This window comes from Podarcis bocagei (assembly GCF_964188305.1).
Source record: "Podarcis bocagei genome assembly, chromosome: 14".
NCBI lineage: Eukaryota > Metazoa > Chordata > Lepidosauria > Squamata > Lacertidae > Podarcis > Podarcis bocagei.
The window spans coordinates 41,088,041-41,112,823 of NC_138139.1; the positions used below are offsets into that span (position 1 = coordinate 41,088,041).

Below are 24,783 nucleotides of genomic sequence, written 5' to 3' on the forward strand. Positions count from 1 at the left end.
AGCTCTTTGCCACAGCAACACGGTTCCTGCTTTGGGCTTCTTGCTTCCTGCTCCTTGAACCTCGGCTTCTTGACTCCCTGCTTCTTGATTCTCGGACTCTTGGCTTCCTGACTCCTGGCTTCTGGACCCCGTTCCTGCTCCCACCCCACCATCTTGCCCCAGGTCCTGACATCCTCTGCCGGGACTTTGATTGCCCATGAACTGGACTGTGACAAGGAAGTTGCAGGCTGCAATTGCCACACGATGAAAGCGCGCGCGCGCGCACACACACACACACACACACACACACACACACACACACTCTGTCAGCAGCACACATACTGACAACAAGGCTGGAAGTAAGACAATGTGTGCTGCTGATACTGTGAGTTTTGCTGTCTCAGGATTGTTAATCACGGGACTGAGAATATACCATGCTGGAGCGATAAAGGAATGTAAATAACTTGTATACAATAGTAACAGAAATGCTTGTGCATCCAGTCAAGCAATAAAGCTCTTGAAGAAGAAGAGTTTGGATTTGATACCCCGCTTTATCACTACCCGAAGGAGTCTCAAAGAGGCTAACATTCTCCTTTCCCTTCCTCCCCCACAACAAACACTCTGTGAGGTGAGTGGGGCTGAGAGACTTCAGAGAAGTGTGACTAGCCCAAGGTCACCCAGCAGCTGCATGTGGAGGAGCGGAGACGCGAACCCGGTTCCCCAGATTACAAGTCTACCGCTCTTAACCACTACACCACACTGGCTCTTGACTGTGAATTTGAATATGACACTTGTTCTTGTCCTCTGCCTCTGGGGAAAACTCTGCTACAAACAGTAAGACGTGGTTTTACCGAGGTGCCACCACACAAGCAGAAAAACGTAGCAGAAGTGTGTGGGCGGTAGCCTCTAATAAACATTGCTGTGAAAAGTGCTCCTGTTCAGAGTACCAGCCAGCCAGCCAGCCAGCCACACCCCATTATAGGATACCATTGCACCTCCATTTAGATTTTACCTACAGTTGAGTCAGCATCACATGGCCACTGAGCATGCATTGATTACATTTTTGCAAAGCAACTGCCCAGTTTAACATTGGGACAAAGAAGAAGAGACAGAGACTAGAAATAGAGGCTGAATGGGTATATGTAACTGATCCTTGGAAATGACACGAAATGGGGGGTCTGTTTTAATTTCAGAATTCAGTTCTGAAGCAGGTAAACTAATAACATGTGTGGGACTCCAGAACATGTGGAGGCATCTTGCCCTCTCTGCTGTAACCATAGATTGAGGCTACACATCTAGTGAAAGGCAGCAATCCCAAATAATGCAATTCCCAGACAAATTTCGCTTCTCTGCCGTCGTTCATCTTGACAAGAGTTTATACTTTAAATTCATCACATCTGCATTTTCCATTTATAAAGAATTAGCTTCCAGTATACAAAACCCCAAAAAACTTAACTCTTGCAGAACAGATTCAAAGGTTTAAAAGATGCAACAAAGTGAGATAGTTTGAAAAGAATTAAATAAATACACTGCGTTGCCCTGCAGTCTTACACATGCCTGCGCAATAGGAAATCCCACTGAGTTCATTGGGACTTACCGGCAGGTAAATAGAAATGGGATTGCCACCTTAAAAGTTAAAAGGAAAAACACTTCAAAAGTGCTCAGCTGTAAATTACTGTTGTTACTGCAGTAAATGTCTAAATGTTTCTGTTTGCAAATCCCCCTCTGCTCTGCAAATAGCAGTGGGAAAAACAGCTCTTACTGACACAACTTTGGTGTGTGCATGTGTGTGTTTAACTTCCACGCTAATCCTCCCCTCTGCCAAACATCTCTTTTTGGAAACATTGAGATGCTATCATCTCAATCTAGATAGCACCGCCCCATCCCTGTGCACTTTGTTTTATTATTCTAAAAAAAACTTTACATCACGGCAAGTGACACATTTAGTAGCATATTGAGCTGAGCCCTGAGAGAACAAGCATGTATTTTAACATCCGTTTAACTGGGGATGCGCAAATCTATTTCCTATCATGTTTTTAGTTACAATTCCATTAATCTGCAAAATGCTTAAAGATTTTTTTTTTTAAAAAACCTATTAAATTACTTATTTGAATGTACATTTTCTCTCTAAATACACACTGAAATGCATGTTTCAATACATTTTAAACACATGAGGATGGAGTCACAAATGTCAGACAGACGAAACCTAGTGCACACCCACCCATAGGAGTTCATATAAGAATGTGCAAAGATTGAGTTCCCCTTGCCTATCAGACAATAAGGCTGGGGGTGGGTGGAAAACAAATCACTTGACTAAGCTGATCACCTCACATCTTCTGAATTGGCTGATATGATTTTAGCCAACGCCTGCTACAGATGACGGCTCTCCGTTTTTCCAATCTTAAAATCAGCTCTCTGAATTTCTGCAGCAATTTGTGTGTGTGTGTTTCAAAATTCTCATGAAATTTTTAGCATGAAATTCTCCTAATAAATAGAATAGATTTCAAGTTGATAGGGTACATAAGGGTCATCTAGTCCAACCCCCTGAAATGCAGGAATCTGTTGCTCAACATGGGGCTTGAACCCACAACGCCGCTTAACAAACCCACCTTTGCAAAGCTATTTCCCCTTATAATTCCTTTTTGAATGTCATTTTCACTGATATATTCATTTAGATGCACACTCCACCCAAGTAACACATTTTTTTTTTTACACATTCCTAGGCTGGAGAACTGCATTGCAAAATTTGGAAAAGCGCGAATTTTGAACGCTGGCTGCGTTTCAGTTTTGAGTATTTGTTTCAGAACATCTGAATTTGGTGGGTTCGCCTTTAAATGACAACTGAATTGAATTCCTCCTCCCCCACTTCTACCACCTGCCATCCTTCCCACCTATGACCAAAAAAAAGCGCAGCCTCAACACAATCAAATGCCAGGCAAATGAGATCATTCCTCTGAAGCCACATTTTGCATTTGACAGAAAAGGAGGGTTGGGGGAGGAGGAGAGTGAGAGTCGGGGTTTCCAAAGAGATGAAATGGTTAATTTAGTTTCTTCTACTTACGCCTCGATATGCCGGCTGCCAAAATGGAAAGGAAAATGATTATGTGCCGAAACTCCATGGCGTTGGAATCCTCCTCAGTGTTTGCAAAACCACATCAGACCTCCCTTTCAGAGGCAGCTCTGGAGGAGGGCAGCTGAAGGAAAGTTTTTTCTTCACAAAAAGCAGGAGCTGACGATTTCAGATCTTCAAGCCAGGGGAGGGGTTGAGGAGGGTGGGATTATTTTTTTTGTTCGCTTGCTTTGGGATAAGGGGACATCTGCCCAACCAAGTGAAGTTCTTTCATATTGCTTAGACAACATCTCCTCAGTTTTATGTATATGTATATGTATATATGTATATATATATACACACACAGTGTTACCTCGGGTTACAGATGCTTCAGGTTACAGACACTTCAGGTTACAGACTCTGCTAACCCAGAAATAGTACCTCAGGTTAAGAACTTTGCTTCAGGATGAGAACAGAAATCATGCGGCGGTAGCGGGAGGCCCCATTATCTAAAGTGGTACCTCAGGTTAAGAACAGTTTCAGGTTAAGAACGGACCTCCGGAACGAATTAAGTACTTAACCTGAGGTACCACTGTATAAAAATCCATCACTATCTCTGTATATGCCCAACTTAGGAGGAAAACTACTCTTTCTGGGGGAAAATTCTGCTGATTTAGATGCAATGGCTTCTCTCTAATAAGAAGTTACCACCAGAGGTGTACACAATACATGTGGAAAGCTTTAGAACAGAATAATAAAAAGCCACATGTGTGGTGGTGGGGACACATGTTTTGGAGTTGCATAAAAGAAGGCAGGAATCTAATCATTCTGCTGTTGGATATGTCTGGTAGTATCTCATGTGGACTTCTCGCAGTCTGGCATTAATGTTTCCCATCTTTTTCCAGTTTCCAAGATCTCCCTCCTGTTCCTTTCTCTTAAAGAATGTTGTTTCATTGGAATGAATTTTGCATGGTAACAGGTCGTGCAGTCTAACTAGGATTGCCGAATTTGCACCAATGTCTCTCGTATGCATATTTTATTCAAGTTGTGTGTTCATTTTGGTGCCTGCACACATAGGGAATGGATGTTTCTGGTTCATCTTTGCAAAGGTGTGTGTGTGTGTGTGTGTGTGTGTGTGTGTGTAAAATTCCTCAAGGAATCACTGTATGTAACCCACAGAGACAGAACAAGACTCCCATACCACGTGCATACGGACCAACACTTATTGTCAAATGGACAATTCTATTTTGTTTCTTTGAAATGAATGATGGGCAGAGATACAGTGGAAGCGAGCTGTTTGGGAGTTTCTCCCCTAAAGGTCCCCCCTGTAAATATTTGTTACACCTAAGAGTGCTGGAGAATTCTAAGGAAAACTGAAACATGAGTGGAAATTGGCCCAAGTTTGTTTATGCATCCCAAGTCCAGGATGTAAATCAATCCATCAAATACAAGTTGGTATTCACTGCCATTGCTTTCACTCTGCAAATGATACATAATTAGTTAATCCCCACTGAGCTCCCTTTGTTCTGAAATGAACTGGGTGGAGTAACATAGCGACAACTTAATTAACATTAATTATGTAAATTGCATAAGTTAAGTAATTCTGCTGCAGTGGCCAGCAGATGAATAATGTAGATCTTTTTTAAAAATACTTTATTTACACATTAAAAGTTACACATAATGAAACACATTGATCTATTATAAAAAGAAGAAAGAGGAAAAAAGAAGAAAGAAAAAAGAAAGAATAAAAGGAACATTCAACAAAAAATACTGTCAAATACATACAGTGATTTAAGGAATACAGTCACTGACATTATTATTAACACATATTTCCAGTATGAGATTCTTTTTGCATCACCTTATCTTTTTCTCCTCGCAACTCTCACTTTCTTATCTATGCCTAATCTCTGGTTTTGTTCCCGTGATTTATTTAATGACTTCCTTCTGCCTCCATGCGGTGCTTAATTGTTCATATCTTAAGATTTCTGCATCCATTTTAACACGGTGGAGAGCCATTCTATTATCTCTGTGGAGTTTTTAGTCTATGCTCAGCCAAGTGTAATCATTGGAACCATATCTCATCATATAATTAAAAAAAAAACATTAAAAATTAAGAACAATGTAGATCTTTTGCTGGAAGATGACCTGCAGCAGAATGGAAACAGTGCCAAAGTGCAACAGTGCAATGAATACAGGGTGGAATAGAAAACGAAACCTTCATATATCCCTGGTGTACTTACATAAATTTCTGGGTTCCCTTGAGATGTCTGATACACCTCTTGTTTGTGTATTTGGACACCAGAAGGACTGGGACTTATATATGAATGACAAAAGGTTAAGAGGCAGATGTCTTCCTTCAGACTCCCAAATCCTGTACCACAGTCTATTCCTTGAGGCTCACTCGTCATATCAGCCCTGATTCTTCAGCCATTCTGTAGAACAGTCCCTTCTGGGCTATTAATGTCTCTGGGGCATCGAATTCTGCCACTCGGCCACTTTCAATCACTAAAACCCTGCAAATATTAGAAGTGGAGCATAAAGTGTTAGACTATATCACTAGTCATGCCAAAGAAAGAAAGAAAGAAAGAAAGAAAGAAAGAAAGAAAGAAAGAAAGAGCTAGGCTTTCAATAGGTAATGAAACTGTAACTAGTTAAACCAAACATCTTATGGTGAGATGTGTTTTTTGTAAGCAGCCACGGCCAAATTCATCAATTGGCATTGCTGATGGAGACCTACAAGGTATACAGTTTCTTGGGCAAAGGGTGCTATTATGCTCATGTCGAAGAGTGTGCACAGAACTCATGAACACCATGATGGTCTCTTGATGACTGCTAATTTCCAAATGATTCTGTCCAAGCCACTGATCATTTTGGAGGGGGCTCTGTTCTGCATCCCGTTGTCATTGGAAACGAAGTTGGTGGGGATGTGGGACGGGGCCTTTTCAGTGGTGGCACTTAGGACTATGGAACCCCTTCCTCCCTGTGTGATCTTACTTTCTTCTTTCCAACAGATTATTCTTTTTCTGTCAAGCTTTCTGTAATGATTGGTGGTTTGGGGTCCCCCCCCCTTATCTTCTAATTGCTATCCTTCTGCTCTGTTCTCAATTATAATTACAATCTCCTACATTTGTTAAAAAGTATACCTTGCCTCTCCGTGCATAATTCCTAAGATGGCTGCTTCTGATCTACTAATTATTCCTGGTTTTGATACTTATTGACATCTATTAACCAAAAAGCAGCAGATCTATAAATAGTGGCGTATCCACAACTAAATGCCGTACAACACCCCCCACCACACACGAAAAACAGCACAAAGCATTAATGTTAACTGGCAGCTGAAGAAGCCTTACCTGTCACAGTCCAAAAGGGTGTTCACTCGGTGGGCTATGGTCAGAACTGTGCACTCCCTGAACTGAGTCCTTATGGTGGCCTGAATCTGCAAATCTGTTTCAAGATCCACAGCTGCAGTGGCCTCATCCAGAACCAGGATCTTGGCTTTCCGAAGCAGAGCTCGTGCCAGGCAGATGAGCTGCCGCTGGCCGACACTGGAAAGAAGCAAGGGTGATTAATTGGCCACCCAGGTTTTCCAGCTAGGGAAAACGACATGACCCAACATGTCTTCTATTTGCTCATGTATTTATATACGGCACCTTTCAGGACAGATAAAAGGAAAGCACTTCTTTACACTGCGCATAGCGAAGCCGCAGAACTCGCTTTCGCAGGAGGGCAGTGACGGCCGCCAACCTGAATGGCTTCAAAAGAAGATTGGATAAATTCATGGAGGATACAGCCGCTAATCATGGCGGCTTCGCTCTGCCTCCGCAGCCTGGGAGCAGTAATGCTTCTGAAGATCACAGAAGGAAAGAGTGATCGTGTGCTTGCATCCTGCTTGGAGGTTTCCTGCAAGCGTCTGGTAATAATAATAATAATAATAATAATAATAATAATAATAATAATAATAATAATAATAATAATTTATTTATACCCCGCCCATCTGGCTGGGCTTCCCCAGCCACTCTGGGCGGCTTCCAAAAGAATATTAAAATACTATAATACATCAAACATTAAAAGCTTCCCTAAACAGGGCTGCCTTCAGATGTCTTCTAAAAGTCTGGTAGTTGTTGTTCTCTTCGACATCTGGTGGGAGGGCGTTCCACAGGGAGGGCGCCACTATTGAGAAGGCCCTCTGCCTGGTTCCCTGTAACTTGGCTTCTCGCAGTGAGGGAACTGCCAGAAGACCCTTGGTGCTGGATCTCAGTGTCCGGGCAGAACGATGGGGGTGGAGACGCTCCTTCAGATATACTGGACCGAGGCCGTTTAGGACTTTAAAGGTCAGCACCAACACTTTGAATTGTGCTCGGAAACGTACTGGCAACAGGATGCTGGATTAGATGGGCCATTGGCCAGATCCAGCAGAGCTCTTCTTATTTATTGTCTGTTTTATCCCACCTTCCCTCCAAGGGGCACAAGGTGGTATATATAGTTCTCTTCCTCCCCATTTTACCCTCAAAGCAACCCTGTGCAGTAGGTGAGGCTGAGAGAGAGTGACTTGTCCCAAGGTCACCCTAGTGTGAGCTTCATGGCTGAGTGGGGATTCAAACCCTGCTCTCCCTAGCCCAGGCATAGGCAAACTCAGCCCTCCAGATGTTTTGGGACTACAACTCCCATCATCCCTGACCACTGGTCCTGTTAGCTAGGAATGATGGGAGTCACAGTCCCGAAACATCTGGAGGGCCAAGTTTGCCTATGCCTGCCCTAGCCCTAGTCCAACACTCTAACCAACATTCGACAACACAGATAACTAACAATGAAAAAGGCAACACTAAAGGACGGAGAACACAGAAGAGGTTAAATGCCAGAGGAAAACATGCCTGGAATTCTGCTTCCATGTGGCCAGTCTATTGGAAGACCATAAACAAGATGCAAAGGCACTGTCCCTCTCCTGCTCATGTTTCCCAACAACTGATGATCCCCAGGTCCTGACAAACCTATAGCCCCAGAAACCAAGGCACAAGTGAAGTCTCATTTTCTTTCTCCTTCCATTGGGTACCTCAGATTTTCGCCTCCTTCCGAGCACTCGTATGCCAACTGGTCGGGCAGATCCAAAACGAAGCTCTTGAGCCGCGTCAGTTCGAGAGCAGTCCAGATCTCCTCCTCGGAGCACACGCCCAAAGGATCAAGGTTCATTCTTAGAGAGCCCGAAAACAAAACTGGGTCCTGAGCAGAGGGAAAACACCAGAGAATTCTCACCTGGGTCTGGACTAGGGATGGGGTAATCTGTCCCTTTCAGGCTTTCTCCATGTCTCATCTTCCAATCTTAATTTGAGTTCTCCATATTTCTACATCCAGCTTTGGGCCTCCCCTGGAAACCTAAAGGGGATGCAAGATCTATGGGGGTGTTAATGCTGTGCGCCCCTCCATCCTATGCTCAGTTTGTATGCATGGGCAACTAAAACCATATATCCTGAAGACACCACCGCCTCTGCTGAAACCGAAGCTGAGTAAGTACAGGAATCTTGGACACTGGGGTGGTACATAACAATATTGTTGTAACATGCCCTGGGTTCTTATGGTGAAGGGAGGGTTAGAAATCCTATTAATAAACTGATCACTGCCACCAGGAAGCAGTTTTATACCTGTGGGATAATGGCAACCTTGCTTCTCAGGTCGTGCAGACCCAAAAGGGCAATATTGGTCCCGTCAATCACAATCTCTCCCGCAGCAGCTTCGACTAGCCTCAGAAGTCCCATGGCTAGGGAAGACTTCCCGGCCCCTGTTCTTCCAGCTATGCCAACCTAAGAGATAAGAGAGCTTTGAGATGCAAGAGAGGTAGCAGAGCTGTGAAAAGCAAAGTCAGCCAAAAGCTTGGATTTGTGCTGCATCTTTGCCAATGCTGCTTTTATTCCTACAAGACATTTTTCAAACATCACAGTAACACGTAGGAAAACAAGTTGCAGGATTTCAGCAGGAATTTGCGGGACATGCACTGAATGGAAATAAAGCAGTATGCCCATCCCAAAGCTTTAGCCGGCACGAAAACAGGGTTTGCATATTCCATCGTGAGCACAAATCATCCTGAAAAAGGATGTCTGGATTGGACCTCAAACTAGCAAAGTGGGAAAAGATCAGCTTCATATAACACCTTTTCCCACATCATCCTCTCTCTGGAAAGGATGCTATTTCTTCTTGAGTAGCGCTTACCCAATAAACACACCTCCCTCCAAGTACTTAAGGTGTAAAAAGCACCCAAAATGGCCCGCCTTACCTTTTCTCGTCCATTGATCTTGAGGTTGATGTTCTCCAAAGCTAATTCTAAGCCTGGCCTGTATCGCAAGCTGTAGCCTTTGAATTCAATCTTCCCTTCAGTGGGCCAGTTCTCATGCAGGAGGTGATTGTCCAAAGTCCAGGGAGCCTGAAAAGAGATACAGTGGAACCTCAAGCTCAAAAACATCAGGTCTCAAACAGCTGTGAAACTGAGCAACTACAAAAGGGTTGCTATAGTAGGCCTTTAAATCCTGTGGCTTCAGGATTAAGCGGATGGGCTGACACCAATTTTCTTCTGAGCCACATTTGGGGCGAGAGAGCTAGTAGTAGGAAAACGGAGTACCATGCTAGTTGCCCCTGTCTGTGCAAACTTGCCAGTAGGTGCCTAACCCTGAGCCAGCACTCTCCTTCATGGACAAACCAACAGCTGCAGCCAGGAAGGAAAGGTGCAGAGTGAATGAGGGTGAGACAAAAGACTGTTAGGCCCTTCAAACATGCTCCATTTGCTTCATGAAAGGGAGGAAGAGAAAATGGAGGCTGATGGGGCAGGAGAGACAGCTGCTAGCTTATAGGCCACAAATATCTGAAAGGCTGCCTCCTTCCCTACAGACCCCCTCAGTGTTAGGAGAGGCAGAAGAGGCCCTCTTGACATTTCCACCTCTCTTGGATGTATGGAGGGCGGAGGTCTAGGAGAGGGACCCTAAGCTGAGGATTTCCCACCCCACTGAGGTTCCTCGGGCACCTTCCCTGGAAATCTTTTGTCATATGATGAAGACATGTCTCTTCACCATAGCCTTTTGGCCCACCCTCTTCTTCTGATTGGAAATGTTTCTTTTTAAAAAACCCAAAAACCCATTTTTATTAAAGCTTGAGAAACAAAGAAAAAGACAATATCCAGAAGTTGACAAGAAATTCTAACTGCTTTTAATATTGTATTGTAATATTGCTGTCACTGCCCATGCCTGAAAGGCATGAAAGACATCTAACAGATGATTATGATGAAGGTGACAGCATCCCAAGAAAGGAAGGATGGAAAGAAATATGTAGTCCCAGAATCTCAGAGACTTAGAAGCTATGGAGGTGTGATCCTCTCTCCCTTAGAGAGAGGCAATGATGGCGATGGAGCTAACTTACGAGTGAAGCAATTCCTTTTCTCTTTCCCACTAAAGAAGGCTCGTTCTGTTTTTCTTGCTCCTCCCTGCCTTCTACTGCAAGAATGGGGAAGTTTTCTGTCGAGGGTCTCATTCTTTCAGGGAGAAATCCATCATTTCTCATTTTCTCCAATCTGAATTTTTGGTCCTTTACATTTCTTATTTATTTATTTCATCAGCATTATAGTGAAGATTCTCCCCAAAAGGTACATTTTTCCTAAACAATTCTGCCTAAGGTATTTTTGTGTGTGCGCACAAAGTATTTTCTCCTAATATGATGCAGTTTTGTATGTTGTTTTCAGTAACATATGCATTTATCTGCCCACTTTAACATAATATATGCATTTTTGGACACGTGCCTTGGCTGGAGAACTACATTGCAAAATGAAGGCTTAATTTCGAAGGACAGCTCTGGTTTGGTTTACATACTGTTTACATTAGGTAGGTTTGCTTTTAAATGCAAGCCGAGTCAAATTACTCTTCCACCAGAAGGCCGGAGCCAAAGATGGGAGGAATTGACCCTTTTCTCAGCCTCCCTGCTGCTCTCTCTCTCTCTCTGCCCAGAGGGTTGCTGGAAGGACAGATCACAATTGCTAAGAACATGAGAAAGCCAAGCTTGATCAGGGCAAAAACTTTGCACCTTTTCCTCACAGTGGCCAACCAATGAGAAGCCCCAAAACAGGCCCTGAGAGCAACAGCGTTCTTCCCCCCAAGTAGGAACTCATAGCTTGGAGGGAGCTTCCATACATCTTCTCACACCATGCATCAATCCACCCATTTGGGCTTCCTACATGAATTAACTGAAGGAGAATGCCATCACTTACCTCTTTGGGCGTCATTGAGTAATCAGTCACTCTCTCTACAGAAACAATGTTGTTATCCATTTCTGCTAAGGAGCGCACCATCCAGTTCAAAACACCGGTAATCTGAACAAAATGAGAGTAGGAGGATGGGGGAAGCACAAAATGACAGGGAGCTGAGATGGATTAGGTAGCACTGGATCCACATTCCTCCTATGGACAGCCAGTGTGGTGTAGTGATTAGCACGTTGGACTTAGGACATGGGAGACCAGGGTTTGAATTCCCCACTTGGCCATGAAGCTCACCTTGAGCTCTTTGGAGAAAAGGGTGGGATATAAATGCAATAATAAAATAAAATAAAATAATACTGAAAATTAAAAATGCAAATACAGGCCTTATAAGGAGGAACTGCACCCCTCACACCTTGAAATTCCATTTTAACTTTTATCATTCCTTGCCTAAACAACCAGGGAGCGAGGCTAACAGGATTAATAACCAATACATTGAGTTAATTTTAGGGCAAGGAACAGGGAAAGAACTTGTTTTTGGCAGCTAAAGAATCCCTGAGAGAAAGCCACCCAACCTCTGTTTAAAAACCTCCAATGAAGGAGCATCTACCATCTTCCAAGGCAGTCCATTCCACTGCTGAATAGTTCTTAATGTCAGAAAGTTCTTCCTGATGTTTAGTCGGAAGCTGCTGTCTTGGAATTTGAACACATTGGTTTGGGTTCTAGCCTCTGGGACAGCAGAAAACAAGCCTGCTCCATCTTCTATGTGAGTATCAATCAATCTCCTTTATTGGCACACAAAAGTGCATCGTATAGCATGTGAATATAATACTCTACAGCTCAAAATCCTATGAGCCTCATCAAACCGATTCCTGTGTACTTCTTGCTAAACAAAAGCAAACAAACAACCTTGTTTTCTTTGCCAGATAAGGACATAGTGATGTGTTCAGGTTACCTGCAGAGCACAGGAAACAGAAAAGCCCACGATCCCTGGGCTGAGGTGGGATTTGTTCACCACAGCAAGTAAAGCTGCAAACAAGACGATGCCATTCCCCAGGAATTCTGTGTTCGTGGCAAGCCACCTGGGATTTTAAAAGAGAGAGAGAAAGATGCCTCGTTCTCACATGTCACAGACTGGCTGGATGCAAAGCAGTGGTGGGAGGCACCAGCTGGGGAGCCCCCAGTAATAATAATAATAATAATAATAATAATAATAATAATAATAATAATAATAATAATATATTATTTATACCCCACCCATCTGGCTGGGTTTCCCCAGCCACTCTGGGCAGCCTCCAACAAAACATTAAATACAATAACCTATTAAACATTAAAAGCTTCCCTAAACAGGGCTGCCTTCAGATGTCTTCTAAAAGTCTGGTAGTTGTTCTTCTCTTTGACATCTGGTGGGAGGGTGTTCCACAGGGCGAGTGCCACCATCGAGAAAGCCCTCTGCCTGGTTCCCTGTAACTTGGCTTCTTGCAGTGAGGGAAACGCCAGAAGGCCCTCGGCGCTTCCCCAGGGGGAAGAAGGCTCAATCCTGAGGGCCACATGGAGAAGTCTGGAGGGCCACCCTCATCCCCCGGGCCTGAGGTTCTCCACCCATGTGTGTTGTGCCACAGGACTGCAAAGTCAGCCATTTTCTGGGGCCTGGAGACCAAGAGGCGTACTGTGCTAAGAGGGTAAAGGTAAACGATCCCTGGATGGTTAAGTCCAGTAAAGGCAACTATGGGGTTGCGGTGCTCATCTTGCTTTCAGGCTGAGGGAGCCGGCGTTTGTCCACAGACAGCTTTCCGGTTCATGCAATCAGCAGGACTAAACCACTTCTGGTGCAACGGGACACTGTGATGGAAACCAGAGCGCACGGAAACGCCGTTTACCTTCCTGCCGGAGTGGTACCTATTTATCTTCTTGCACTGGTGTGCTTTTGAACTGCCGGGTTGGTGGGAACTGGGACACAGCAACGGGAGCTCAACCCGTCACGGGGATTCGAACCGCCGACCTTCCGATCGGCAAGCCCAAGAGGCTCAGTAGTTTAGACCACAGCGCCACCTGCATCCAAGAGGACAGCTATTCTGAGCCCAACTGCAAAAGCTTGTAGCATGGCATTCTCTTTCCTTCTCAGAAGCTGTAACGTCATACCTGTCAGCCACCACGGCTGGGAAAGACGCCCTGTGGTTTTCGTCCACCTTAAGGTCGTTCTGCAGAATAAAACGCCGCTGGTCCTTGTATGCACGGATGACGATGCTGCCTTGGAAGGTCTCTGAAATGTGGGAATAGATGGGCGAGCGGCTGGCAGCTTCCAGGCGTTTCAGCTGGCAGGAGGTGGTGACGAAGAAGCTCTGAGGGACAGAAGGAAGAAGAAAGAGACATCGCGGAAGCAGAGCGGCCTTTCCCAAGCTGGGGTCCTCTGGACCTTATTGGACTCCAACTCCCATCAAACCCAGCAAGCAAGGGATTGTGAGAGTTGTTGCATTAAGCATCTGCAAAGGAACACTGAAGCAGAGCATCGAAGTTTACTATTACAGTGGCTCAGGAAAGTAAGTCATTGTTTAAATTCCAATATAGTCTTATTGCTGTTCAGCCACTGTGTTGTGAACTGAGATCTATGGGCATAGGGCAGCATACAAGTTTAATAAATAGATAATAATAATGATATTTTATGGGTTGGTTTTTTTTAAGCTTTCTGTTTTTCCCGTGTTTCTTTTAATTTTTGTACGCCGCCTTGAGTCCTGGTTCAGGGCAAGAGGTGGGGTATAAGTAAAATAATATTATTTTAATGAGGAGAGCAGGTTGCACATTCACCTCTAATTACAACAATGAACTGGCCCACAAACATGGCAGAGGGAGCTAATGTGTACCTGGAACACAGCATACAAGGCAGTCAGGGGGACTATAGCCACCACGGCTATCGGAGTGGCCATGACAATAACCACGTAGATCTCTAGCAGAATGAACAGGAACCCCAGCAAGGACTTCAGCTTGTCTGGGATGATGGAATCAATGGCGTCCATTTCTTTGGAGAAGCGGTTGAGCAGCTCGCCGCTAGGCGTCCGTTCAAAGAACGACATCGGCAACCGGAGGACATCGTGTAGGAGCCTCCGGAAGAGCTCGTGGGAGGCCACCGTCCCGGCCAAGAAGACGGAGGCTATCGATCCAAACTTCCCAATGGCTGCAATGCAAGAGAGCCAGTGTGGCATAACGGTTAAGAGTGTTGAACGATGGCCTGGGAGGCCAGGGTTCGAATCCCTGCTCAGCTATGTAGCTTAGTGGGGTGACCTTGGGCCAGTCGTCGTCTCTCAGCCCAACCTACCTCACAGGGTTGTTGTGAGGGTGAAATAGGGCTGTATGAGACAGTGAGGTACTGTGTTTTAGCCCTGAGGGATAGCTCAGTTGGTAGAGCATGAGACTCTCCAGCCCAGGGTCGTGGGTTCAAGCCCCACATTGGGTGAAAGATTTCTCATGGCAGGCGCTTGGATTAGATGATCCTTGTGGCTCCTTCCAGCTCTTCTATGATTCTATGAGACAGTGAAAACCACACACACCACCTTGAGCTCCTTGGAAGAAAAGGCAGTATACAAAGGGGATAAATAAATTGATAATAATAGATGAGAGACCTTTTATTATCAATATTAAGATGGCCCGGACTGGTTTTTTCACCCTATAGGACGCACTTTTCCCCCTCCAAAAATGAAGGGGAAATCTGTGTGCATCCTATGGGGCGAATGCAGGCTTTCGCTGAAGCTTGGAGAGCGAGAGGGGTCGACCCCTCTTGCTCTCCAGGCTTCAGGAAACTATCAGCAAGCCTGGGGAGCCTGCGGGAGTTCCCGCAGGGCTCCCTAGGCTGCGGATAGCAGCCTGCTTGCCCGGAGTGTGGGGCGCGCTCAAGCAGAGCGCCCCACGCTTCGGGCAGATATCTGCAGCCTGCTGCATGGAGCGCGGGGCGCACTGAAGCAGAGCGCCCCGTGCTCCGGGCAGATATCCGCAGCCTAGGGAGCCCTGCGGGAGTTCCCGCGGCTGGGCGGGGGGAATATTTTTTTTTCTTTATTTCACCCCCAAAAAACTAGGTGCGTCCTATAGGATGGTGCGTCCTGTAGGGCGAAAAATACAGTAGATAGATAAGATAATGAGGACCTTCCTAGTTAGCTTACTGTTATGTACTAAGCTTGGATCCTAGAACAATAGGCAAGTAGGATCCTAGAATGCAACAACTGATTGGCTGGCAGGAAAAGACCAATCAGGCTCCAGGAGGAAGTTAATCAGCCTATTAGGCTGGTAGGATCGTAGAATGCAACAACTGATTGGCCTGCTGGAAAAGACCAATCAAGCTTCAGGAGGGAAGCAGAATCAGCCAATCAGACGGGACTCATTGTGTAAATAATGTATATAAAAGCCTGAGGTTTGGGGGGCAATTCAATCACTGTTTTACAAGCCGCAATAGAGAGCATGAAATCATTACAGAACTCCGAGTATATTTCACTCACAACAGCAGATTAAAGCAAAATACTATGAAAGAAAACAACCAAATTACACCAGAGGCATTGATAACCAGAGACAGAAGTGACCTGGGAAAAGTCTCAGGGGCTGAGTAGTGAAGCCTCAAGGGCCACAAGGAATTTGCAGAAAGGACCCAGGGAGACTGCAGGGCTGAACAAACCTTGGGCGAATCCGAGGAAAAAGTAAACGCCGATTCGGAGCTCAGTATGCTGCTGCGTTCCGTTGTAAACGGGGTCGTTGGCCCACAGGCTGAGCCAGTAACCTTGGCAAAAGGATGCAGCTTGTTGGCAGATAAACAAAACTAGAATGTAAGCCCAGAGGAAAGACCCCGCCACTCTCAGGTAGGTCAGGTAGACTGAAGTCTTTGCCTAGAGAGACAAATGGGATAAAAAAGCTCAGGTTGGCTAAGCTAGGAAAACAGGAAGCTGCCTTTTATGGACACATCCACATCGCACATTAAAAAAACTACGATGCCACTTCAGACAGCCATGGCTTCTCCCAGAGAATCCTGGGAGCTGTAGTTTGTTAAGGGTGCTGAAAGGAGGCCCCCTCCATTCTCCGCCCAGAGCTATGTTTCTCAGAGTGGCCTAACAATTAATCCCTCTTCCCAGGGAGTTGTGATAGAAAACTGTGTTATTATACACAACTATTCATTTATATACATAAATTATATACATTTCAAATTACCCTCCCAGTTTGCTGTTTCTCGCCTTCCGTCGTGTATTCTGCTCCATCTGTTTCCTTGCAACCGCCTCTCTTTTCCAAAGACTTGTAAGACCTCGATAGAAAGAAGCAGCAAGATGGGTTGATTTCATGTACTGGGTTATCACAGTCCAAAAAGCTTTAGTTGGGGCACAATCCTATTCTCAAATTCCACTGGCTAAGGGTTCATAGGGTTTGGTGGAAGCCCCTGTACACCGACAGAATACCAGCTATGCGGCCCTGTTTCTTTTCCACTGCAGTTTGCCTTCTGCTGCCCACTGCAGCAAAATTCATTGCCATTGTGCTATCCCACCCCATTCATTTCAATTAAAAGGAATGCAAATGGGGATAAATGTCATCGCTGACATAACTTTTGCAGACTAAGAGTAGCAACAATAACCATAAATACCCAATGTATTTGCTAGACTGATTTCCACCCTGGATACAGGACAAATACCGTATTTTTCGCTCCATATGATGCACTTTTTTCCTCCTAAAAAGTAAGGGGAAATGTGAGTGTGTCTTATGGAGCGAATGGCATTGCGCAGAAATGGAGAGCTGCGCAGTGCCCCTTCAGCAAAGCACCTCTCCTGGCTTCTGCCTTAGCTGCGCGAAGCCTCTTTGGGCAGGGGGAGACTTCATCCCACTTCCCAGGAGAGGCTGCGCGCGGCTATCCCAGAAGCCAGATTCCTCTTACTGTTCTGGCTTCTAGGATTCAGAATATATTTTTTCCTTGTTTTCCTCCTCCCAAAACTAGGTGCGCCTTATGGTCTGGTGCGACTTATGGAGCGAAAAATACGGTAAGTGAACACTGGCAATTTCTATTCCTTTTTCCATTCTTGTCAGAATTCTCCAAGATACCTACTTCCTAAACGGTATTTTCTCCCTTTAAAAAATAGCATGGATTCTCTTGTGTGCCACCAGAGAGAAAATATACTTAAGATAAGTGAAAGGGCTCTTGCTGAGCTTTAAAGAGCTTTCGGGTATCGTCTCACATTCATGACTGAGGTCACATCTACACCACACACTTAAAACATGGAGAATCCTGGGAACTATAGTTCATTAAGGGTGCTGAGAACTGCAGCTCTGTGAGGACAGCAGCCTTTACAGACACGGTTTCCAGGACTCTTTGTAGGAAGCCATGGCTGTTTAAGTGATACAAGGGTGTGTTAAATGTATGTGTGGATGTGACGTGAGGTTGCAATCCTAACTATGGATACTCAGAAGTAAGTCCCATTGGATTGAGTGGAGCTTACTCACAGATAAGTGTGGTTTGCAGTTTCTATAACTTACTATCTCGATTACTTACCCTCCAAGTTTTCCATGGCAGGCCATGTGTCCTTTGGTGACAATTTCAACACTTCCTGTACCTGTGCAATTAAGAAGTTTCAAAATTTCTGCATGTGTGTGAGACAGATTTTGCTATAGCTCCCAAAATAACATGGGAAATGCCTGAAATTAACAAACACTTCAGGGGCCGATTCTTTACTGATGCCCCATAAGCATTATGATCCGTTGTGACTTGCAATACCTTGTAAATCCTGGTCCTCTTTCTCATCTGTGTCGTGTGACCTCAAGAAGTCTGCAAAAGCCCATTGTCTCTGCACAAGTTCATGGTAAGAACCGTTCTCAGAGATCGTTCCGTTCATTATAACAATGATGTTATCCACTTTGGGCAAAATATGGATTGTGTTTGTCACTAGAACACGAGTCTGGGAAGAAAAGAAACAATCCATCACTTTGTGGTGTCTGTTCTCTTTGATTCCACTGTACCATACAAATAAGATTTCCTGCTGCCAGATATTACATCTTCCTGTGCTGACAATAGTAAAAGATAGAGGTAAAGGACGCCTGACAGTTAAGTCCAGTTGCGAATGACTCTGGAGTTGTAGAGCTCATCTCGCTTTACTGGCTGAGGAAGCCGACGTTTGTCCGCAGACAGTTTTTCTGGGTCATGTGGCCAGCATGACTAAGCTGCTTCTGGTGAAACCAGAGCAGCGCACAGAAACACCATTCACTTTCCTGCCGGAGCGGTACCTATTTATCTACTTGCACTTTGACGTGCTTTCGAACTGCTAGGTTGGCAGGAGCTGGGACTGAGCAATGGGAGCTCACCCTGTTGCAGGGATTCAAACCGCCGACCTTCCGATCGGCAAGCCCTAGGCTCTGTGGTTTAGACCACAGCACCACCCGCTGACCAATAGTAACAGACACAAATAGAAAAAAACAGGGGTTCAGGCCAATATACAAAGACACAATATAGTATACGGCAAGCAAAGTATAACAAATGTATTCATCACTGTTGTTGGTGTAATGACGATAATAATAATACTTATCAATTTTATTTGTCACCTTTTACAGCAAAGTGTCTCAAAGCAACTTAGGTCATCAAACGAGAAACAATGAAATCAAATATTAAAACAGCAATAAAACAAGACAGGGAGGGGTGGTATTCAACTTAGTTTTACTCGGAAAAGATCCACTGAAATTAATGGACCTAACTTAGTCATTGTCAGGGCTGCCTCAGGTCTCAGCTCACAAAAGACCAACGCCAAGCTCTTATGTACAAGGATGTTTATTGCAGTTCATTAATGGTTCCACAACCGAGGCGTGCAGCCCCGCGTCTCTTTCTCCTAGACATTAGAAGTCCCCTCTGAATCGGTCCCTCCCCTACACCAGCTTAATAAGCTAACGCTGCTCCACCTTTTTCTCTCTTTCCTTTTCCGCAGGGTCTTTCTGCCCGTCGGGGTTCCTCCCCTCCTGCTTTCTCCTGAAGCGGAGTCTCCAGACTGCTCCTGCCCCCTCCTGTGGGCTTTGGGTCCTGGCCCCTCCTCCTCCGGGCTCCCTGTTCTCCCGCGCGCCTCCTCATTTGAACTTGGCGCGCGCGCCCAACTTCTGACCTTCCTTTTGACAGTTATGCTACTCCCCTCACTGCTTTCCTCCCCTTCTGGGAGAATGGCTTGCTCTGATCCCTCCCCTTTCTCTGTCGCCGGAGCTGCTCCCTCTGACACACTGGAACCTCCCCCTCCCTCGCTGCGCTCTGGTGGGGAGGCTGGCCCTGATTCCCAGCTGCCGCTTTGGGGTCCCCTGCTGGCCCCCCGCTCCTGACACTTTCCCCCCGGGGCTCCCCTTGCCCTTACCACAGGCGCCCCTCTCTGGGAATCCTCTGATTCGCTGGAGAGACTCATGGAATCCCCTGCGTCATTGCTATCCTCTTCCTCGCTCTCCTGGGATTCCTCTCCATCGCTCTCCATTTCCTGCCTTCCCTGTGCCTCTGTCCCTGTACCCCTGACAGTCATGTTCATTCGTTTCAACGGATTGCTCTGAATAGAACTTAGTTGAATATAACCCCTAAAGTACTCCTCCAAATGTGTGTGTGTGTGTGTGTGTGTGTGTGTGTGTGTGTAGAAAGAGAGAGAATGAATCCTACACATCCCACTTAATGATGAGCACCACTAAGCCCATTGGCATATCTAACTGCCCTCCCAATTAAAGATCAAAAGTCTGGCACCTAAAAACAAACAATGATGGCATCAAGTGATCATTCGCCAAGCAGGGAGCCACCACTAAAAAGGCCTCTGTCTTTGTCAAGTGCCAACTAGAGAGAAGAAGGGAGAATTTGCTTTGATATGCTCTTGCTACAATAACCTTCCCCAAACTGGTGTCATCCAGACATTTTGGATTCCAACTCCCATCAGTCCCAACCAACATGGCCATTGATCAAGGATGATGGGAACTGTAGTAGCTGGTGGCTGTTGGGAGACAAAATGCTGGATGAGATGGACTCTTGGTTAGATCTAGCAAAACAATTCTTAAGATTAAAATTCATGTGCACCGTTCAGAAACAATATTAGGCATGCATCAGTTTGCGTTATGTGTGTGTATATCTTCTATGCCCAGTTTCAAGCACCATTAAACAGCGGATTCTAGTTTAACTTCGTTCCTTCTTCATCATTTTAGCACTAAATGGCTGTGTTCCTCTTTTGAAACTCTGACCTTATGTTCAGCTGGATGATTTTAGGACTACATACTGGATCCTTTAAAGTCATGAAAGAAAAGGGACCCATATCGGGCTTAAAGAGAGAGGGAGAAATTAGTACCTTGTTTTTTAATAAGCCGTTTGGTCCAATGACCTGCTCAAAAATGTGCTGGCCAACCTGAGAATCCACAGCAGAAAGGGGGTCGTCCAGAAGGTAAATTGAAGCCTTCTTGTAAACAGCCCGAGCCAGACTGAGCCTCTGCTTCTGTCCTCCAGAAATGTTTATGCCCTGTTGCAACACAAAAAAGTTATCCACAATACATACACCCATCCCTTATCACACAGTTCCTGCAAAGGGTTTTTCATAAGTGAGGCTCAAATTGGTTTTCCCAGTTTCCTGCATCTGCAAAACCCCAGATTGGCTAGAAAATCACTTAAGCATTGTGCTGAAAAGTCTTCTGGGTTTAGGAAACTCAGCCTTTACACATCCATCCTACACAAGGCCAGGCCATCCAAACATCAGCTTCATGTAAGAAGCTGCCTTGCAAAGAGTAGACCATCAGTCCAGCTAGTTCAGTATTGTCTGCAATGACTGGCCGTGGCCCTCCAAGGTTTCAGATGGGGACATTCCTAGTTCTACTTAGAGGCAGACAAATCCCAAGCATCTCCATCAATATGTGCTTTGGCTGGAAAACTGTATCCAAGAATTTGGAGAAGTGAGGCTTTTGAAGAAAAGCTGCATTTTTGGCTCACATAATGTTTTGGTAAGTGCAAAACAAATAAGTTTGCAGTGAAATGCGAGCCAAGCACAAATTCTTCCCCCACAACTACTTGCAGCATCTACCTTAAATTGCTGTATTTTTCCGTGTATAAGATGCCCCCTATTTTTGGGGACTCCAAATTAAGAAAACACCCCTCAGCACTACCTGTGTATAAGACGAGCCCCAATTTTAAATCTAATATTTGGTAAAAAAAAACCTAGTCTTATACACGGAAAAATACAGTAAATCCCAATACATCTTTTGTTTACCCCTGGTGTAAACAATACTGAGCAAGACAAAACTGACTCGATATAATGCAACTTCCTATGGGTTATATCCATTGCTAGTCCAACCCAGAGTAGACCCACTGAAGTTAGCAGGCATGCCTAACTCAGGCTCTTTCATTTCAATGGGTCCAAGTGGAGCTTAGCTGGAAACACTTCTATGCTCCTGCAAATATTGTCACAACCTGCACCCCACTTTCACTTTGTCAAAGATAAACCCACAGCTGCCAGGGACCCTTCCAGGGAGGAGGATGAGGAAGACAGTAAAGATTTACAGCAGGGCTTTGAGGGAGGTTGCAGCTCAGAGGCAGATGAGGGGGAAGTTGGGAAGCCAGAGCAACAGCTGGCTGACACGTTGTCATTAGAAAGCATTCCAGACCCTCCATCTCCCAGAACTCGGTGAGCCTTAAAAGTAGGAGAGCAAAGAGCTCAAAGACAGAGGGCACGTAGTAGCACCTTTGGAAGAGTCAATGAGAGTGATGAATGAGGAAGTGGGAGAGATGAGGGGTGGAGATTCACTCGGGACAATGCCATTATCCAAGAGGCTGGGTTCTATAGCCTCTGTGAGGGTTTGATTAGCTGCTTGTGCGTGAAAACGTGCTCCCTCAGAGTTTGTGCGCCCCCACAAACCTCCGTGTGTGACGGAGCTCCTCAGACATGTCTGCTCTAGTCACTAGTAGAGTCCGACAGTGGCTGTCTGCGGAAGCGTTTCCAGCAAAGAAGTTCCTTAACGGAAACGCGTCTCCTGGACTCACGGCGTGACAGTTTCCTGCGAGGTATGGGTCTCCCTATGGGAGACTCCGATACCTCCCCACTGTTCTCGCTGGAAGCCTCCCTGAGCCCTCCCTCCTGCTCGCATTCCCTCAGAGACCCACTCCTCCCCCTGCTGGTGCCTGCTTCAGCAGTTGAGTCTCTTTCATCCTGCCTGAGTCCCTCCACCACCTGATGCTCTGATGGCAGTTCCCTGACATCCACCTCCCCTCCAGGGCCCCCCTCACCCCCTCCCAATTCCTCCCCCCTGGGAGGTGAAGGGCTAAAACCCCGAAACGAATCTTCCTCATCTTCTGACGTCTCGAACAATTCTCTCCATCGATCGTCGTCCTGGCCAGCTGAATCCTCCTCCTCTTCAGAATCTGGGAACCCCTCCAACTCCTCTTCCTCGTCGGTGGTGGCAAAGTATTCCCTTCGGAACCTCGCTACAGGCTGAGGTTTACGTGGGAACCTCTGATGAAAAGTCTCTATTAAAACCTCGTCATTGACATCCTCTGCCCTAACCCAGGTGTTTTCCGACTCCGGTTCCCCTTCCCACATTACCAAATACTCTACTTGATCTCCCTTCCACCTGGAATCGAGGATCTCCGCTACATGGTAGCTGTGTTCCTTCTCCTCCATTGCTGGTCCCCTAGTGACCCTCCCCTCACTGTCTCCTCTATACGGTGACAGCAACGACCTGTGAAAAACTGGGTGCAGCTTCATGTGGTTCGGTAACCGGAGCCTGAAAGCCACTGGATTGACCTGCTGTATGACTTCAAACGGACCCAGCCTTTTGGGTCTTAATTTCTTACAACCTCCTTTGAATGGCAACCCTTGGGTTGACAGCCACACCTGGTCCCCCACCCTGATGCTTTCACCTTCCCTTCTGTTTTTGTCTGCTTGCCTCTTATATTCCTCCTTAGCCCTGTTTAAGTTGAGTTGGAGCTGGCGATGGATCGCTTCCATTTCTTCCACGAACTGTTCTGCAGCTGGAACGCTCCAGTTCTCCCCCTCCCCCCCTGGGAAGGCTCTGGGATGGCACCCGTGATTAGCCAAAAAGGGGCTCATCCCCGTGGACACGTTCTCTGCATTGTTGTAGGCAAATTCTGCCAACGCCAGCTTCTCCACCCAATCATTCTCTCTGTCATTAACATAACACCTCAAATATTGTTGGAGAACCCCATTTGCTCTTTCCGCCTGCCCGTTGGTTTCAGGATGACGGGCCGTCGAGAAATTAACCTCTACATGCAGTAAGCTCATGAGCTTCCTCCAGAACCTGGAAGTAAATTGTTTCCCTCGGTCTGAAACCACCCTCAAGGGGGCGCCATGCAACCTAAACACATTCTCTACAAACAATTTGGCGGTTTCTTCTGCTGTAACCGCATGTGAGCAGGCTATGAAGTGGGCCATTTTAGTTAACAGGTCTACTACAACCATGATGGCTGTTTTCCCTCTAGACCTTGGCAGATCAGTCATGAAATCTATTGCCACTGCTTCCCACGGTCTCTCAGGTGTGGGCAGTGGTTCTAATAAACCAGCCGGCGCCTGCCTCTCCCCCTTGGCTCTTTGGCATTGTTCACACCCTCTCACATACTCCCGCACATCTTCCCTGACCTTGGGCCACCAAAATTCCCTGGTAACCAGCCACATGGTTTTGTGTTGCCCAAAGTGCCCTGCTGTGGGGCTATCGTGCAGCTGCTTGAGTACTTTCTCCCTCAATTCCCCTTCAGGTATATATAACGCTCCCTTATAATACAATGCCCCATTTCTCTCCTCAAAACCACCGGGTTTGTCTTCCTCCCCTCTGAGATCCCTGAGTTTCCCCTGGGCGTATGCATCCTGCACCGTACCCTCTACCAATTCCCTTTGCCCCACCAAAGTCGCCCCACACACCCAGCGGTCCTCTGGAATGATATGGGTTTCTTCGGGTGCTCCCTCCCCCTCCAAATATTCAGGTTTGCGTGAGAGAGCGTCCGCCCTAACATTCTCTGGGCCTGGCACATAACAAATCTCAAAGTTAAATTTGGAGAACTCTTGGGCCCATCTCAACTGCCTTTGGTTGAGCACTCGCGCCGTTCTCCAGTACTCTAGATTTTTATGGTCCGTGCACACTTGCACTTTATGTTGTGCACCAACTAGCAGATGCCTCCATCTCCGGAACGCCTCATGAATAGCAAGCAGTTCTCGGTCGTACACCGTGTAGTTCCTCTCGGATTTGTTCAGCTTCCGCGAGAAGAAGGCACACGGACGCCACTCCGACTCCTCCTTCCCCGGCTGCAGAAGAAGCACCGCCCCTATGGCTCTGTCAGATGCGTCTGTTTCAACCCTTAGCTTCTTTCGTAAATCCACATGCAGAAGTTGTTCTTCAGAGGCGAAGGCCCCTTTTCAGTTCCTCAAACGCTCGCTCCGCCTCCGCCGTCCATACAAACTTCTTCTTACTGCTGAGACAGTCAGTGATGGGCGCCGTCAGATGGGCGAAGTTGCGGATGAACTTACGATAAAAGTTTCCAAACCCTAGGAACCTCTGCACATCCTTCTTGGTTTTGGGTGTTTTC

The 24,783-nt window shown here is 46.0% G+C and overlaps 2 protein-coding genes across 10 annotated transcripts in view; both read right to left on the reverse strand.

The window, feature by feature from the left end:
• The window catches only part of LOC308572867 (vitellogenin-like), a gene marked incomplete at its 3' end in the record, with an annotated part of 37,786 nt that extends 34,633 nt beyond the window's left edge, over nucleotides 1-3,153 (reverse strand). The window contains exon 1 of the mRNA XM_081169296.1: nucleotides 3,041-3,153. Within this exon, the coding sequence (XP_081025422.1) occupies nucleotides 3,041-3,098 (58 nt within the window). The 5' untranslated portion in view covers nucleotides 3,099-3,153. The remainder of the gene's footprint in view (nucleotides 1-3,040) is intronic.
• A 1,550-nt stretch (nucleotides 3,154-4,703) lies between these two features.
• The window catches only part of ABCC6 (ATP binding cassette subfamily C member 6), a 49,356-nt gene continuing 29,276 nt past the window's right edge, over nucleotides 4,704-24,783 (reverse strand). For 3 of the 9 annotated variants that reach the window (XM_081169370.1, XM_081169369.1, XM_081169372.1), the window contains exons 18-31: nucleotides 20,552-20,719; nucleotides 17,983-18,163; nucleotides 17,761-17,821; nucleotides 16,437-16,527; nucleotides 15,910-16,117; nucleotides 14,114-14,424; nucleotides 13,395-13,594; nucleotides 12,208-12,334; nucleotides 11,268-11,369; nucleotides 9,294-9,440; nucleotides 8,665-8,823; nucleotides 8,079-8,245; nucleotides 6,379-6,573; nucleotides 4,706-5,541 (exon numbers count right to left, since the gene is read on the reverse strand). In XM_081169370.1, coding sequence (XP_081025496.1) covers nucleotides 5,433-5,541; nucleotides 6,379-6,573; nucleotides 8,079-8,245; nucleotides 8,665-8,823; nucleotides 9,294-9,440; nucleotides 11,268-11,369; nucleotides 12,208-12,334; nucleotides 13,395-13,594; nucleotides 14,114-14,424; nucleotides 15,910-16,117; nucleotides 16,437-16,527; nucleotides 17,761-17,821; nucleotides 17,983-18,163; nucleotides 20,552-20,719 — 2,226 coding nt within the window. In that variant the 3' untranslated portion in view covers nucleotides 4,706-5,432. Of the gene's footprint in view, nucleotides 5,542-6,378; nucleotides 6,574-6,603; nucleotides 6,619-8,078; nucleotides 8,246-8,278; nucleotides 8,417-8,664; nucleotides 8,824-9,293; nucleotides 9,441-10,426; nucleotides 10,501-11,267; nucleotides 11,370-12,207; nucleotides 12,335-13,394; nucleotides 13,595-14,113; nucleotides 14,425-15,909; nucleotides 16,118-16,436; nucleotides 16,528-17,760; nucleotides 17,822-17,982; nucleotides 18,164-20,551; nucleotides 20,720-24,783 lie in introns of those variants that run through there. The other 6 variants (XM_081169371.1, XM_081169373.1, XR_014001896.1 and 3 more) reach the window with 6 other exon arrangements.